Genomic DNA, 17,338 nt, shown 5'->3' with positions numbered 1-17,338 from the left:
ACGCCCACAGTGCTTACATCTACTATGTTTATGTGAATACTCGAATACTTTTGATAGCCTATATTTCTGTGTTGATTTGGCCGTTTAGGCGCGCAACCGAAGACAAAGGCTAGAATGCTTGTCCGTTTGTCCGTGTTGCTCTCGGAGCGCGCACAGCATCCTGTCAGTAATTCAGTTGTCTTTCGTGACTTATGCTTTTATTATTTATTTTATCATGACACTCGCGAACAGCACTGAACACACAACTTGAATATTATGATAAACTTGTCATTGACTTCGGTAGGCTGCACAACAAGGGAATTGTAATTGGCTGCTTTTTTCTGCAGAGAACGGATCTCTGTTGATGCGTGTGTCTAATCTTTTTATCGATCATGTTAGTAAATGTTGGATATGTTGGTAAAGTGTGAGAGACCTGGCGAGCCATAGGTTCCCGACCGCTGCTCTAGCCGTTCGCGGATTTCCATGGTAACTCACTGTTAGAATTGTGACGGTTTTACCTTGATGGCTGTGGGCGCGGTGCTGAACCAGAGAACGCAGCGATTAATGCCTTATGGCATCTGATAATTCCATATAGCCTGTATTTGTCAGGAGACGAACAATAATTAAAGTCTGATAATAATATTTTGTGCTGAAGGAGACGGAGCTGAGCTCCAGCAGGGTGTGTTGTGGACCTGAGGAGGCGGAGCTGCGCTCCGGTGCGCTCCGGCCCAATTTAACCTCTGCCTATAAGCCTGTATCCTATTTTTCCTATTTTCTGGCGGGTCGTTTTTTTCCCGCGCTGTCTGCGGATGTGACGTCACCACCGCTGCGAGAGCGAGCAGAAAATAAGAGCAGTTCTGTTTTTTGGCCACAGGTGTCAGTCGCGAGTTTAAATTTCAGAAAAACGCATATAGCCCCTTTAATTGGCCAAGCAGACTCTGCCCTTATAATATGATATGGGTCAAGTTGACCCATTTTGTGAATAACATGGTTTTTCTTGACATTTTGTAACATTGTTATGTAGAGTCATGAAAACAAAAATCAACACTGATGTACGCACAATTTTTCCATTACAATGATGATGTTTGTGGGTCAATTTGACTGTTAAAGGCAGCTGCACAGGTTTGAGATATATATATATATATATATATATATATATATATATATATATATATATATATATATATATATATAAAATGTTTATATAGATTGTTATATCAGTTTCTTTAGAGTATTTACATATTTGGCACACACTTTTATCAAAAGAAACTTGGGGCCATATATACTAAGAATTTGCGCCAGCACAAAGCCTCTTATGGTGTTAAAAAACTACTGTTAGAATATTACCATAAAATTATAATATTTTTTAATACTATAAAAATAGTTCCCAGATTTTGAGCCCTTGGTGTAGGGCGCAGCGCGTGGTGTGGATCAATTTTCCATGTCAAGTCACCTTCATTTATATAGCGTTTTTTACAATACAGATTGTTTCAAAGCAGCTTTAGAGTGATTAATTAATGGAAGAGACTGTTTTGGCTGTACAGCAGCTCTAGAAAAAGTTATTGACTGATTCATTTCCGTTGTAAAAAATAATTAGTTATTTACTTACTAAAACTACAAAAAACTACTGGGGCTACTCACACGACACAATTTTCAACTAAAATAGAAAACTGAGTGCGTTCATTTGCATGGCAACAGTGTGTTTGGTGGCTTGAGAACTCACACTTCGAAATAGTTTTGAAACGATACCGTTATCATCTTCGTGTAAACTTCAGAAAACGTTAATCTGTGAGAATTATGTGTTTAGTCTATAGGCACGTTTCAATAGGCCTACGTATGTGCGCAGGCACGTCGTTTTTCTTTACAAAATGACTGCCAAATTACTTGTCTGGCATGAATAATACATGTCGTTTTTTTGAAGGTGCTAAATACAGATATTGCTGAATGACCACCAGGGGGTGCTGTATGACAGGGTCTTTATTCTCTTCATATGCAACAAGCCACAGCACTGAAAACAAATCCTGTGTGTAGCGAACAATGCAAAACATAAAAATACAAATATTTAATGACATAAGACTTCTGATTTACTTCTACATTTGAACTACAGTAAGAGCTAACCCTCCCAAACTGTCTTGTCATAACAGTTCACTTTACAGTAAAGAATGACACACTAAAACAGAAAAATCCTTCAAAAACAAGACACAAGTAAAAGAAAACTTTTAAAAACATGGATTCACAGTCCTTGGGCACAAACAAAATCACACAAATCAGTACATTTAAACCAATAAAAGGTACAGATGAATCAAAAATACCATCCCCACTATACAGAAGATTTAACCTGAATAAAAAAGCCTAAAGATAAACATAGAGGGGCGTTTGATTAGGTTAAAGCAAACTCAAACATATCACTATTACACAATACAGTCACAAAATCAAAAATCTTCAACAGCTTCTGTGAATTTAAATGAAGGACACTGAAAACAGTCTTTGGTTAGGAAAGCATCCCTTAACATATTACACTGGCATGACGGCCCTCATCTTTCAGTCCAAATTCAACAATAATGAAAATGAAAATAAAACAAACCAATACAGTTGAAAATATAGGAGTGCACAACGTGGTATAGTAATTCCAAAGCAACACTGACACATCATAAATTCCCTTTTTGATTTAAAACAATAACAAAAGACAAAACCAATTCTGATGCCGATCAGAACACCATGAAAGCCAAAAACAAAGTTTCAGGATCTGGACTGTCACTGCACAGGTTACAAATGTTCCATTATGTCAGAGCGTGATTCGTGGATGAGCTTCCTTTTGGTCCAATGTCACCCACAAGGCTTTGTGCCATGCATTCAGACCAGCTCACAATCTTAAATCACTGCCAACTGCCAAACGCTAACCGTTACAACGAAATGATTTCAAACCAAAAAAAATTGTTTTAATATATCTGGTTCAATTAACTGCATTAGTGGATATAAAAATAGTAAATAACAAATCTAAGCTCTAGATTCAAGGTTTCAATGATAACACAGTGATCATGTGAGTTGGCTTCATCTTCCAAACAGTTATTCCACTTCACTTCCTAGTAACATGAAACCCTGTATCTTACCCTGCATAAAATGGCAACAGTTGCATGTGTTCCATTTTTCACAGAATAACATGACAGCAATTAGCATACTACCAGTTTTGAAATGAAGATGGCGATGTTATAGTGCTTGAACAGGCAGTCAGACAGATACCGAGCAAGCTGCATTGTTGGTGTGACATTTCCCAGCATGCTACATGGCTCATTTCCAAAGTTTGAAGGCAGTCTACAAGACCACATGGAGCCAAAAGTGAGTATTCATGCTATTTTCTCAAGCTGAAGTCAGTGACGTACCTTGTAACTGTTATGTTCCCCCAATAGCATGCATATATAATTGTAACTGATTCTGTAGTTCAGTTTAAACAGGGTTCTGTTCTCCCTGTTATCATTTTTTCCCAATGCATTTTAAAGTGAGGCCATCTGTAAAACTACCAAAACCCAGTTTTAGCTTCATTCTCTCGTCAAACCTATCTAAAATATGTAATACGCTTTGCAAGAAATAACCATCCTCGCTGATATCTCTACAAAATATATGGCTGAGTGTGAATGCAATGCTCATACTCATTTAAGCGTAGACGCATCTCTAAGCAATGCCACAGGCTTATTCTTCCTCCTCCTCTTCCTCCTCCTCATCGTCATCCTCATCGTGACAGTGTGTGATCTCCTGTGGCGTCTGAGGGAAGAGGTGTGGAGGGTTTATCTCACTTATGGAACGGGTCAGCTGGTGTTTCTTGCACTCGTGGTCTCTGAAGTCGATGGAGTGGCGGTTGCGCGTGGCCATGGGCGATTCCGTGTCGTTAATGTCCACGTGAGCGTGCTCCACGGTCGACTCGTGAGGCATCTGAATGTAAACCACAGACGAAAAAAAGTTTACTAAAGGTTTCCTGACTTTTATGACCGATGTATTAACTGTAGACATTGTGTTTGTTGAGCTTACCAGGACGTGGGCGGCTCTGAACAGGTAGCTGAAGGGGTAGTACAGGAGATTGATGAAGGACGCAGCGTACAGGTCAGCGTAACGCATCACTTGAGATGCAAACAGAGTCTGACGAGAGCCACTGCGAAACAGACTTCCCATCATCCCATAGCACATGTCCATATCATGGGTCACTTTCTGAGAAAATCAGATATATAGAAACACGATACAGAGTTTGATTTAAGTTATGGGAATTACTAAAAAAATAAAAACTGGGGTCAGTAAGACTTTTTTTTGATGAAAGATTAATACTTTAATTCAGCAAGGATGCATTAAATTGATCATAATTGACAGTAAAGACATTTAAAATGTTATTTCTATCTTCTTTTTACAAAAAAAAATGAATCACTGTTTCCACAAAAATATTAAGCAGCACAACTGTTTTTTTTAAATATATCATTATCATCACAACATTGTTATAAAAATGTTTCTTGAGCAGCAAATCAGCATATTAGAATGATTTCCTAAGGATCATGTGACACTGAAGACTGGAGTAATGATGCTGAAAATTCTGCCATCACAAGAATAAATCACATTTTAAAATATATTAAAATAGTTATTTTAAATTGTAATAATATTTCACTGTATTTTAGATAAATTCAGCCTTGGTGAACATGAGAGACTTTTTTCTCAGAAATCTTACCGAGCTCAAAATTTTAAACAGCAGTGTAATTATTTTGATAATCAATCTGGTGGATATTTCTAAAATTAATCAAATATATATATATAAAAAAACATATTCCACTTTTTGCTCAATATTAAACTATTATTAGTGTCATTAGGACTTCAATAAACACCCACATCTGGAATCCCAAAAAAAAAAAAAAACATTTCATCAAAATAAATATTTTTGTCAAAAATACTGTAATTATATTCTTTGATGCACTCCATTTGTTTGATGCACTTTATCTGTAGCTTATACTACGGGGGCTGTTGATTGCTTGAATCTGATTGGCTGACGAACGTTCTGAGGTGTGCAATTATTTTCTGGGAAAAGCACAGCGAACGTAGTTCAGGCAGCTCTCTTGACCGCATTACAGTTCCATATATCACTTCGCATATTAACTGTAATAACGGAAATCACAGGACTAAAAAAACAACAACATGACAGACGATTTTCCTAAAGTAAATTTTAATATTTACGGTGAATATAAAACGTTCAACGTAATAACAGCTCTGTTTAGAGACGCACAGAGGTAGCCTAATTCACACAAACTCTCTCTCTGTCTCTGTCGCTCTCTTTCTAATAACTTCATTAATAACTGCAGTAGAATGCTATCAACTGCTCAATCCTCCGGTACCAGCTTTAAAATGACGTTTCGGAACTAGCAAAAGAACCGTTGGATGAGACGTGGAAGAAATAGTCCTACTCACAATAGCGATTTAAGTACAAAAACCGGACGAATCCCTTTAAATATATCATCGGATCGATGTCTTGAGGTGTGGTAACCGTTGTAAAAGCAGAATAATTGAATCAGGGCCATTGAATTATTAGCTTCGCGTCGTGACCACATCACCACCTCGGTGTGCATTATTTTTCTAATAATTCAACGGCCCATCGTCAATTATTCCTTACTTATCATGTCCCTCATGCACCTTTTTAAAAAAGGACATTTTGGGAGAATTTTCATGCACTTTTTTCACATATTTTAAATGTGGAAAGACCTGAACTTTTTTTTCCCATGGAAATTGATTTTTTACTACAGTAATGTGACAGGATTGTCAGTGCACAGCGTGTACTGCTTCTTTTTGTATAAAGAAATATACCTTAATCCTCCTCTGAAGAGAGCTGATGTCGGGTCTCTCATTGCTGCTGCTGTCCAAATGCCTGTGAACAAAAAAAAAGAAAGGATGGATGGATGGAGAAAAATGCCAGGGGAAACAGAGAGATGTGGGGTGAGAACGGTGTCAAAGGAATTAAATGTAATAGAAGCCATGAACTGTCAGTCTTTAAATAGAAAAGAATGCGCACCCCTTTATCTGCATGTCAAATGGCTGCAGACAGCAGATAGGGGGCGTCTTGTTCTTCTCTGGGTACATGAGTGCATGAATGCCAGCACACACGAGCACTGGATGGTGGCAGTGCGAACATCTGAGCAAGAGTTCATGGATGATACTTACTTGTAGAGCTCTGCCAGGAAAATGTCCAGACTCTGTAATTCCTCAAACAGTGCTGCAAAAAAAAAAAAAAAAGAAGAGAACTCAGTGAACTAGGTACATATGCTCCATGGGCATCAAGTGTCTTTGTGTCAGGCTGCACGGACCAGTGTTATTTTAGTATCATTAAAGATACTATTATAGTTTTTTTTATTTTTTTATTCATTATTTATTTTTGCATTTTGCTTTTGTGAGGCATGTGATCAGCTAAAGACAAAAAAAAGAAAGAAAACCTGACCACAATAGCAAGTGCAGTAATAAAATATACAGTACTGTAAAATAAAATACAAATAGTAAATAGTGCATTTAATAATAATAATAATAATATATCATTATATTACAATATAATATGTTATGACAAAATAGATTTGCTATTATTATAGTTATTATTATTATTAGCATTAAGAACAATAATAATAATAATAACGATTGTAATTCAAAATTACAATATTTATGGTTGTCTTCATTTCTTTCAAATGGTAAACCATTGAGCTGTATTTTTTTTAGGCGAAAAACATCGGCCACACATTTCATGTGGGAAAATACAGAAATCTGTATAAATACAGTATTATAAATAATATACAGTAAATCATTTTTATTAGTTATTGATTTTTTGTTTTTGTTTTTTTAAATAGGTATATATAGTTTATAGAATTTTTTATTCAGTTTTAGTTATTTTAGTAAATCAAGTTAAACAAAATGAAAATGTTGCGTTGGCAAATATCTACAATAAAAACGTATTTTATTTCAGTTAACTTTCATTTGATTTCAAGGAGTAACATTTTTTTTGATATTTTTGATTATATTTGATATTAGTTTTAGTTAACTCTAATAACCCTGGCGCAGACTCACTGCTCTTGTCGGTCCACACGTGCAGCTCCTGAGCCAGCTCAGGAATGACCAGGAATGTTCTCCAGCCCTGACGCTTCTTAGACTTCAGGATGTCTCCGAAAATGTGGTCACCAATGTACAGGATTTCCTTTCCTTTTGCTCCCAATAAGTCACAAACTATATCTGAGGAACCTGAGGAGGAAAAATAAACAAATTCAACCGGGTAGATCAGATAAGAATTGCTAAATAAATATACGAAAAATGACCCTAATTTTTATCTTACCACCGGAATACACTATGCCATGCTGCAAGGGGCCAGTGTATGTCCCGATCTTCAGTCTGCCAGTGGTCTACAGAACAGAAACATGGCTGAATCAATCACAGGAAGCAGTCCATCACAGGAAGCTACTCAAGTGAGTCTAGAGGAGCTTACCGTGTCCACTTGTCTGAGCACTGTGCCCTCCCCGAAAAACACTGGCTTCCTAGCGTCCACCAGAATAAGGTCAAAGTAGGACTGCCAGGGCTGATGGGGTGTACCTGCCTGTAATAAAGAAATAATAGATTCAATCCGTCATTGTCTTTGTGTATGCAATAAAAATGCAATAAAATGACTTCTTATATGGCCCCTGATACTCCCTGTCTTTCTGTTCATATTCCCTTTCCCAATATTTGTTAACATTTTTTTTAATGAAAAATGTGATGGTGTTACAGACACATTATAACCGGCGAACTGATCCTCAGGGGGTTCCTCTACACACTGCAGCTTGCTACACAAATTATATGTGAAATGTGTACTGTTCTTTGTCACTGGACATTTTCATTGGGGATCCGAGACAAATAAAAACAACAAAGTACCACCGGTATGCTAGTGTACCTATACGAGAAATAAAAACAACACTTACTTTTGAACCATGTGGAAAATCAAACAAGTATGTCATGATTTTCTGAAAGATAAAAGGAGAGAAAATTACAGCTTTCATTTGACTTCTGATGAAAATCCAACATATTTTGTCACATCTTAAATGATGAATGTCAGAAGGTTGCTTAGGGACTCTTGGGGACAGATTTACTAACAGCTTGTGCCAGCGCAAACCCTCTTTTAGCGTTAAAAAACTATTGTCAGGATTAGCGTTAAAAGGGCGTCAACACGGTTGTTTTTGCGGCTGACCTTATTCCATTTGAATTTGTAGAAGTTTCCCTTTCAGGCGCAAAATTTATGGGAGGAAATGAATAACGCAAGGTGATGTAGAAAGTTTTGCCCTCGTAAAAACCAGACACTAACGGGTAGATTGCGTTGGTCATTATGGAAATGATTCCGCGCAGAACTGTCCACTCCCATCGCTGCTTTTATGGAATTGCGCTGTCACACTAATTTGCTCTGTTTAGTAAATCTGGCCCTTGGTCTGTGGCATCACATCTAGAATAACTCACATGTGTGTACTTGTAGTCACTGTTGGTAACAAGGAACACTTTAGAAACTTCATTCATTCGGCTTAGAAGCAATGGCAATTTGGCCTAGATGAAGAAGACATAAGATATGGAGACAAAAAATGATTATGTCTGTAAACTATAAATTATAATTCATTATGAATAAACATACAAAGTGACATAAGGTAACATAAAATGCTGGTACTTACATCCTTTACCACATATTTCTCCAGGTTTTCAACCGTTTTCACCTTTAGTGAGCCCTGAAATATCACACAGAACTGGTTATCCAAAGTATGACATTTGGAGTCTAAAAAGGGGTTCTTTCAAATAAATAAAATAAAAAATGTTACACCTAAAAATAGCCTTTACCTTGAAATGGACCCAGTCCACTGCATCTCTGACATCCTGAAACATGCTCTTGAAGGACATGAAAAGATCTCCATCTTTAAAGCCCATCTCACAACTGTGGAGGTTGAGAAGTAGAACATATAAAACAGCAATTCCGATAATCTACTGCATGCACATGCCAGAATAGCAACAAAAGCGTTAAAATGAGGGCACAAAAACAAACCTTGTATATCTGGAGCAACTAGTGAAGAAGTCAACCAGGCAAGCAAAGAGGTATGTCTCTAATAACGCAGAAAACAAACAATGTTAACTTAGACATATAGCTTCTATATATTCTTTTGCTTTTTGATATTAGTTGATAAAAGGTTTCGACCTGGGAGGTTAAAGAGTGTGTTGAGGATGTAGAATCGCTCTGTATCTCCACGCTGAATGAACTTGTTTGGGTACAGCTCTCTTATCTCTGGTCTAAAACATAAATTGCAAAAACATGAATTACACACATAAAAATACACATACATTTGCTGGAGGTGTGATCAAGAAAAATCTACATGAAATCACAAGTGACACTATCAACTTTCTTAATGCACATTTCTTGTCTTATTGGGATTGATACACCAGTGCATGTTCTTACAAATAAGGTTCTAATAAAACAAATAAAACCTAAAAATGAAGCTTTTACTGTTATCTGTAGACGAATAAACACACAAACAAAGGGAGCACCAAGCTTCACTAACCAGGGCATCAGTAGCTCTGCTATTATATGCGCTGACTCACCCACGCAGGAAGTTAAAACCATGAGCGCACACAAGGATGTTTCCATATGCATCTACTTTCAGCAGGTTTCCAAACATCGTATCAAACACCAAGCCTCTGAAAGATGTAGAGAAGGTGTGTGAAACAAAACATGCAGTGAAAATACAGAATAGTAGCATGTTGGAAAAGGAACTTTCAAATCACCTTGTGGGAAATGCAGGGTCATAGACAAAGTTTAGCAGCTCTTGTGGGTAACCAATGGAAACCAGTCGCTCCACAGTCAGATCAAAGCCGAGAGATTCATACTCTGGAGACTTGTACACTATTAACAGAGGAGAGAACATGAATGAGGTGAAGACAGTAATGACAAATGTTATCATATACACTACTGTTCAAAAGTGTGAGGTCGGTAAGATATTTGATGTTTTTGAACATCAGTCTGTATTAATTGATCAAAAATACAGTATAAACAGTAATGTTGTGAAATATTACTACAATTTAAAAAACCCATTTTCTATTTTAATATATTTTATATAATTTTTTGCCATTACCTGTAACTTTCAATATCATTACTCCAGTCTTTAGAGTCACATGATCCTTCAGAAATCCTTCTTATATGATGATTTGGTGCCCATTTCTTATTATTATTATTATTATCAATGTTGAAATCAGTAATGCTGTTTAATATTTTCGTGGAAACCATGATATATTTTTCAGGATTATTTTAGGAATAAAAAGTTTAAAAGAACAGCATTAATTTCAAAAATAATATTGACCCCAAATGTTTGAACGGCATTGTATATGTCAAAAATAACTGACAAATGCTAATTGTTGCCAAATGCTCCATATTATTCCTTTGCTGGTAAAAGTACAAGACACTGCTAGAACCCATTTATAATCTCCATGTCAACTTAATTATGTGAAAAATATTACAAAAAAGATCATCATCTGTTTAGTTCATGGAGCCCCTTTTCACAGCATACTATCTTCAATCAGGATGAATCTATAATTGGATTTGGAATGACTGCTATCTGAATGACTATGTGAAGTTGACAAATGAGCTGCTTCATTTTCTGTAGAAACAAAAAGGTTTGAGTGAACCTTTTTCAGGACCTTTATAGGCCTATATGTGGTGTTTTTAACATGCTTTCAGACAAACCATGTGCAAATTCATAACACCATTGCTGAGTATTTTCTAAGCAAAAGTCCAGTGAACCAAAGACAATCTCAAAAACATGGTTTGAAATCGCTGGTGTTTCTGACGTCACAAGCTACCTTGTAACCAATCACATCAACATGTGGACGGGCTTTAGCATATCATCATTACCATCACGTATAAGCAGGGGAGTCTCAAGAGAAGCCATACCAGTATATTTTTCTGTTGATATGAAAAATTGTGTACATTTAGTAATATAGTGGGTGACTTATGTGTATGATGTATATTATGATGAACTATATGCCTTTCTCCACTGACGTTCTATGATGTCAAAGCGTTTCTAATGATGCTGATTTGCAAATTTGCTGATGATGCAAATTCAGGTGTTTTTAACTTAACTCGCTTTGTCCTTATCATTGAATCACTGAGTTGTTTGCTACTGCAAGTTTAATCTTTTAGATCAGTCAAATTCATAAATGAACCATATGTTATTTATTGTAAACCAGTTGATTGGAAAGAATCGGTTCAAAAGATTTGGTCACGAAACAGGTGTCGGAAATCTCGATTTAATATGGCCTGCTTCATAAAGTGAATCACAATATTTGACCGCGGGGGCTGTGAGATTTAAGGATCCAATTTGAACTAAAAATTTGTTAAAATTAGTCAAAATTTTGGCATGAAGAAATTTGTTTCACAGGATTTTTTTTTTTTTTTTTTTTTATGTGTCATTTTGGTGATCAAAGTTTTAAGCTATGAAATTATTGACTACAGGGTGACTTTAATATGTGCCATTTTTCAAGAAACCCAACATTTGGCAAACCAGCTGCATGAACATTTCCCTAAACAGATGACAGACTTCTGACTGAAAGAGAATAAGGAAATATCAACATTGATGAAACGAAGTTGACCCAATGCTCAAGCTTTACAAATATCTCAAACCGTTTGTCCTGTCATCATGCATTCAATGTTCAACTAAATAACAGAGACCACATTTAACTAAAGATTTACACTTGGATACTAACCAACACTGAGTCAAAATGGTTGTGCAATAAAACATATTTTGTGGCCTTCAAATTGATACGTTAGATTAAAGTCTGGCTACAAGCACTTCTCTTAACTCTTTGCCTGCTGAAACATTTGCCCCACTAAGCAAATTCACTGCACTGCAATTAGAATAGAGTTACACAGCAAACACACATTGATCTTTCAGACTAAGCAGCTCACATTTGGTGTTAATTTTAGGCTGTGTGCTGGAAAAGAACTTAAAACCTTTTCCTGTGAACATTATAACTTGTTTATCATTACAAACCCATAAACAGGAAGATGACCAATCAAAAGGACCACATCTCATATCGTGGATGTCAATGCACCCAACCATCTTACATGTTTAGAGCTTTAAGAGCAAGGAACCAAGCACGTGTCCTCAGACATGAGCTGAGTGAAGACAGGGGTGCTATTTACAGAGACATGACACCACCAAATACATGAGATCAAGGATTATCTTACAGTACCAGCCTATGGTACTGCCATTTCGCAATGCTTTCCAGTTCTTTTGAACCGACTTCATAAATGACACTGCAAAAGAAGATACTTCTTACCTGCTAGAGTGTAGTCCATATCAAAGCCAAAGCATTTTATCTTCTCCATTGCCAAACTTCTATTGACAAAAACTCTGTGGAAAAAAATACAACCAATTTAAGGCTAATGCTTAGCATATTCAATATTCTCTTAGCTGCAAACAGTGTTAAAGGCAGCAGACTGTATTATTCCATTGCCGTGAGCTGTTCAGTTCTAAGGGAGTTTAGGTTAGTGTAGATAATGATTTACACTGACATAGTGTGACCTGTGAAAGCAATAAATCAGAATTTATGCATTTGGTTAAATTATATATATTCCTAGTTCAGCCAACAGCAGCAAAATATGAGGTGGAGCAAATGGAAAGGTAATATTCCTTGATTTCCAGTTAAATCAAGTATTTCAGGTGGTAATTAGCTGGTGACTGGGCACTGTTTTAACAAAACACACCAAAAACAGAATGGGAAATAAGATAAAATACAATAAAATAAAATCAGGGGGAAAACATCCTTATATTCTGCTGTTTAATCTATTTTACAAACCTGAAAAACAAGCTTTCCTTTTTTTCTGATGACAGTGACACTACTCATCTGGTTAAACTATGCCTTTCAAAAGTTTGGGGGTCAGTATGAATTTTTTTTTAATGCTTTTGAAAGAAGTCTCTTATATACCCACCATTTATGTGATCAAAATAATGCAAAACACAGTAATATTTTGAGATATTATTACAATTTAAAATAACTGTTTTAATAGATCATTTATTTCTGTAATGGCAAAGCTGAATTTTCAGCTTTCATCATTACTCCAGTCTTCAGTGTCACATGCTAATATGCTGATTTGGTGCTTAAGAAACATTTCTGATTATTATCAATGTTTAAAGCAGTTGTGCTGCTTAATATTTTTGTGGAAACCATGATACATTTGAGCTTTTTTTTTATTAATAGAACATTTAAAAGAACAGCATTTATTTTGATTAATTAAATGCATCCTTGCTGAATTAAAGTATTCATTTCTTTTTCTTTTTTTTAAATCAGTAGTGCAGCTTTACACTGATATATGAATAATATTAATATATAAAGGTTATAATTCCTCACAATTATTGGCAATCAACCAAACAATGCACTTATGATAAATAAAAATATTTGCATTTGAGAAGCTTTTGACATTTCATTATCAGTTAAAGATATATATATTTTTTAATTCTAAGTAAAAATGTATCTGTTATTGTCTTTCACATTTTAAAATTGTACTATTGTCAGTTGTTTTATAAATTATGTTAAAAGCAGTGCACAACAACTCCTTTTCTTTTAGTTCACCTGATGCTACTACGTCTTTAACCAACTATACATATGAAGTGAAACATTAAACATGGAAGCTGCATTTACACAAGGAACAAATGAGCTGTGAAATTATATTAAGTGCATGAAGGAGGGAGACAGCTAGAGGAAGGGAAAATGAAGGAATGATCTCACAGATTAAAATTCCATAACAGGTCTTCCTCTGGACACCTACATACAGTCACATCACAGTGCAAAAGCATTGATGGTTTTGTTCATCTTGTATATTTACTGCTCTGCTATGATGAGCACATTGGAGAAAAAAAACATCAATTACAAAAGAGATGATCAGTCAGCACTGCAGGTCAACAACAAAACTTTGGCGTACCTCATAGAAGGATGACACTGGGCCAGTTCCTGTGGTAAGCTTTGTAATAAAGGAATACATGGGACTATATATTATATCAGTACAAACGTCTAATACCACTACATGAAGAACTGTGTCCAGTACGCTTATAATGGACAATTCAGATCTTCTTACTATTAAATTCACTGAGACTTTTTAAATATTGCACTTTGTGACTGCCATGACGTTTTTCTTTTTCTGCAGAAAACTGCATATAACAATATAAGTCTACATATAAATAAGGATTGCTCTTAAAGAGAGAGTTCACCCAAAAATGAACATTAGCCCATGATTTACTCACCCTCAAGTCATCCTAGGTGTCTATGACTTTCTTCTTTCAGACGAATACAATCAGAGTTATATTACAAAATGTCCTGGCTCTTCCAAGCTTTATAATGGCAGTGAACGGCTGATTCTGTTTTGAAAACGATGCGCTTGTGTTAGAAAAATATCCATATTTAAAACTTTACAAACTGTAATCTCTTACTTCGCTAAATACTCCGGTGAGAATATGCTAGTTCTCGCGAGAACCAAGCTTGTTGACATCGAAGGACATACATGTGAAGAATTGATTGTTTGAGCTATACTCTACATGTTTCATTAGTTTGAAAATTAGTTTTCGTGTTTATATCGGGTTGCTTCAACAAAGCAAAAGTCTCAAGATTATGTGCTTCGACATCAAAGGGAGATGCTCCATTAACATTTCACCAGTTCCCAGTAAATGATCCGGAGCGACTGCAGCTGTGGCTGCTCGCTATTCGCTGGGATGTGAACACAACCGTGGAAAAAGTCTAGGGACACACATGTCCAGGGTGCATCAGCTTTTTAACACCCTCATTTTAGACTTCTAATTCGCGACCAGTTTTGTTTTGCTCTATCCTCTGAGCTTACGCGTTCGTAACCGAAACTTACGCTACGCCTGTGTTCTACGACGTCATACGCTGGAACGCCAGTCTCTCCTGAATGTGTGTATGACAGTTAGTAGAAGTTAGAGATTACAGTTTGTAAAGTTTTAAATATGGATATTTTTCTTACACAAACGTATCACTTCAGAAGGCCTTTAGTAACCTCTCGAAGCCGTGTGGAGCACTTTTATGATGGATGGATGCACTTTTCAACTTTTTAACACTAAACGGCCATTCACTACCATTATAAAGCTTGGAACAGCCAGGACTTTGTTTATATAACTCCGATTTTATTCATCTGAAAGAACAATGTCATAAACACCTAGGACGGCTTGAGGGCGAGTAAATAGTGGGCTAATTTACATTTTTGGGTGAGCTATCCCTTTAAGGAATGACTGCCTTGACAAGCACAGCATTTTAGAAACTTTCAAGTATAATGCTGACAGGACAAATTAAACTGCCAAAATGCATAATTAAATTTAGCCTACTTTAATATGGGATATGAGTATCAGAATGTGCATATACACTGTTACAAAAGCAATTATTTTATTTAATACTTGAAAATATTCAATAAGTGAGCATAGTCAGAAAACACACAAATTCTTTTAATTCAGAAAAAAACCAACATAAAATCCTCTTACAACACATGCAAGCTGACATCATTTCAAAAATGAAGTTGTCAGACAAACAGACATGTATAAACACAGGAAGCAACATGATGGCACGGCAACAGCAAACATGCTACTAGCCATGTCGGTAGCTCTTTTTTTTTAAATTAAAACAATTACAAATCTCGAATTATATTGGAAACCTATTTTCTTCTGTGTACTTAAAATAATTGTGAGCATAAAATATCTCAATGAGAATGTGTCTTCATTATAGACCATAATCTTAACTGGAAGCGAGACCAGCAGGTCATTTAAGGTAATTTCACCAACTTGTTTTGTCTTGAAATAAGTAAATGTAGGTATGACAATGGATTTGTTTTCAAGCTACCAAGAGACTACACAACCAATATAATGGCAATGACCTGCAAAGCTGAAAGCATAGGTGAAATGTATTAATACCTGTGATGCACCTCTCTTCTGTACTTCTTCATGGATAAACCATCCATGTTGGCTGGAAGGTCTGCATAATTCTGGAGCCGATCACTCCAAGAGGTCGTCATCTTTAACCGTTATAAATCTGAGAAAGATACCAACACTTTTTAAAATGCAAATAATGGTTAAATGTCTTTTAATTAATTTAAAAAAAAAACCCATTGCAAGCAGACTGGAAGATCCAATGAATGTGAATATATACAGCACTGGTTTAGTATCTGAGTGGGTTATATTTTCACCACAATAAATTGTTGCACAATAGCTCAGCCTGCCCCTGAAGATGATAAGATATGATATTAACCATTTTAAACAGAATCTCAAAATGTTAATCAAATCTATTCTAAAGCTCCATGTAAAATAATCATATAAAGTCAGTGTAACGGTATTTCCTGTCAAAAAGATAAACAGTCATGAACAGGAAGAACAAACAACTGCAGAAAGCTGCCTAAACTATGTTTAAACTCATTGCAAAGTACCATCTTAATGATGTTTCTACTACTGTAGATCTTATTTTAATAAGGTGTATTTTCTAACTTTATCACTGAAGGACAGCTTCACAGAAGTCACACAATATTTTGCAATATGTTCCTCCCCCTCCCCCAAATAACAAAATAACTGCAGTTGTCTTTCATTCTCCACATAAAGATTGGGCTATAATTAAAATTTGTGAAGACCACCCTCAAATAATAATAAAAAAAATACATTAAAAAAATACATTAAAAAAGTACAAACATAAACATTATGGACATTATTGGCATATCTGTCTTATATAAGAGACAATGCTCGTTGCATTTATACAAGACTCAAAGGAGCTTTGAATTCAAAGCACCTGCCGGTTCATTCAAATAAAGACCGTATTCAATCTTCAGACTATGTAAAGATCTACTAGAGATATTAGGCCATACATGTGAGCAGATCTTTCCTCCTGTTTATGCAGTTCCGTGAAGGTAAAGTTAGCACACCAGCTAACTAACATTCCTTTAGTTTTGAGCAACCGGAAACTAATGTATAAAAAGGTGGGGGGGCATTGCCTTACGCAAGTACTATAACACTTATATACACAGTTGTCCTGCAACGATTTAATGACAGTACTGCTGATTTTTGAAACGCGTTATATCTCCGTACAGTGTCAGTACGTTACTTACCTCACCTCCTTCTGTGGCCAACAACTGCTGCTCTGCGCTAACTGCAAACTGCGCATGCGCAGCTGATTAAGTTCAAAGCAATATTAGAAGCTACGCTAATTGTTGATAGTATGTGTACGTGATGTCATTCAAATAATAGATTACATAATCTAATGTAAAATGAATAATGAATCTAAAATTCACACCGAACTACTACAGATATTATTTTAATTT

The 17,338-nt window shown here is 35.9% G+C and overlaps 1 protein-coding gene across 6 annotated transcripts; it reads right to left on the bottom strand.

Moving 5' to 3' along the window:
* Window positions 1-1,939: 1,939 nt before the first annotated feature.
* nt5c2a (5'-nucleotidase, cytosolic IIa) lies at window positions 1,940-17,181 on the bottom strand. 6 transcript variants are annotated; one of them, XM_079843477.1, is made up of 20 exons: window positions 17,126-17,181; window positions 15,948-16,065; window positions 13,958-13,996; window positions 13,765-13,800; window positions 12,316-12,389; window positions 9,766-9,883; window positions 9,583-9,678; window positions 9,182-9,273; window positions 9,032-9,089; window positions 8,830-8,923; window positions 8,667-8,720; window positions 8,461-8,544; window positions 7,932-7,973; window positions 7,463-7,570; window positions 7,313-7,379; window positions 7,051-7,221; window positions 6,163-6,214; window positions 5,809-5,869; window positions 4,003-4,179; window positions 1,940-3,906 (listed from the first exon to the last, which is right to left on the bottom strand). In XM_079843477.1, the coding sequence occupies exons 2-20, from the start codon at window positions 16,046-16,048 to the stop codon at window positions 3,667-3,669; spliced, it is 1,764 nt and encodes a 587-aa protein (XP_079699603.1). In that variant the 5' UTR covers window positions 16,049-16,065; window positions 17,126-17,181; the 3' UTR covers window positions 1,940-3,666. The 6 variants fall into 6 exon arrangements, with proteins under 6 accessions (XP_079699603.1, XP_079699604.1, XP_079699606.1 ...); XM_079843478.1 differs by lacking the exon at window positions 13,765-13,800; XM_079843480.1 differs by lacking the exon at window positions 13,958-13,996 and having other exon boundaries at window positions 13,765-13,868; window positions 17,126-17,159.
* Window positions 17,182-17,338: the final 157 nt, after the last annotated feature.

Source organism: Gobio gobio, assembly GCF_949357685.1.
Source record: "Gobio gobio genome assembly, chromosome: 18".
In the NCBI taxonomy this organism is placed as follows: domain Eukaryota; kingdom Metazoa; phylum Chordata; class Actinopteri; order Cypriniformes; family Gobionidae; genus Gobio; species Gobio gobio.
The sequence above is the reverse complement of the archived record's forward strand: the minus strand, read 5'-3'. Positions and strand labels throughout refer to the sequence as shown.

Coding starts and splice junctions, on each gene's coding strand:
- nt5c2a (XM_079843477.1), bottom strand. CDS start 16,048: ATGACGACCTCTTGGAGTGATCGGCTCCAGAATTATGCAGACCTTCCA. Junction 9,679..9,765: donor GACCCTGCATTTCCCACAAG/GTGATTTGAAAG, acceptor TACATCTTTCAG/AGGCTTGGTGTTTGATACGA. Junction 8,924..9,031: donor AGTTGCTCCAGATATACAAG/GTTTGTTTTTGT, acceptor CAACCTCCACAG/TTGTGAGATGGGCTTTAAAG.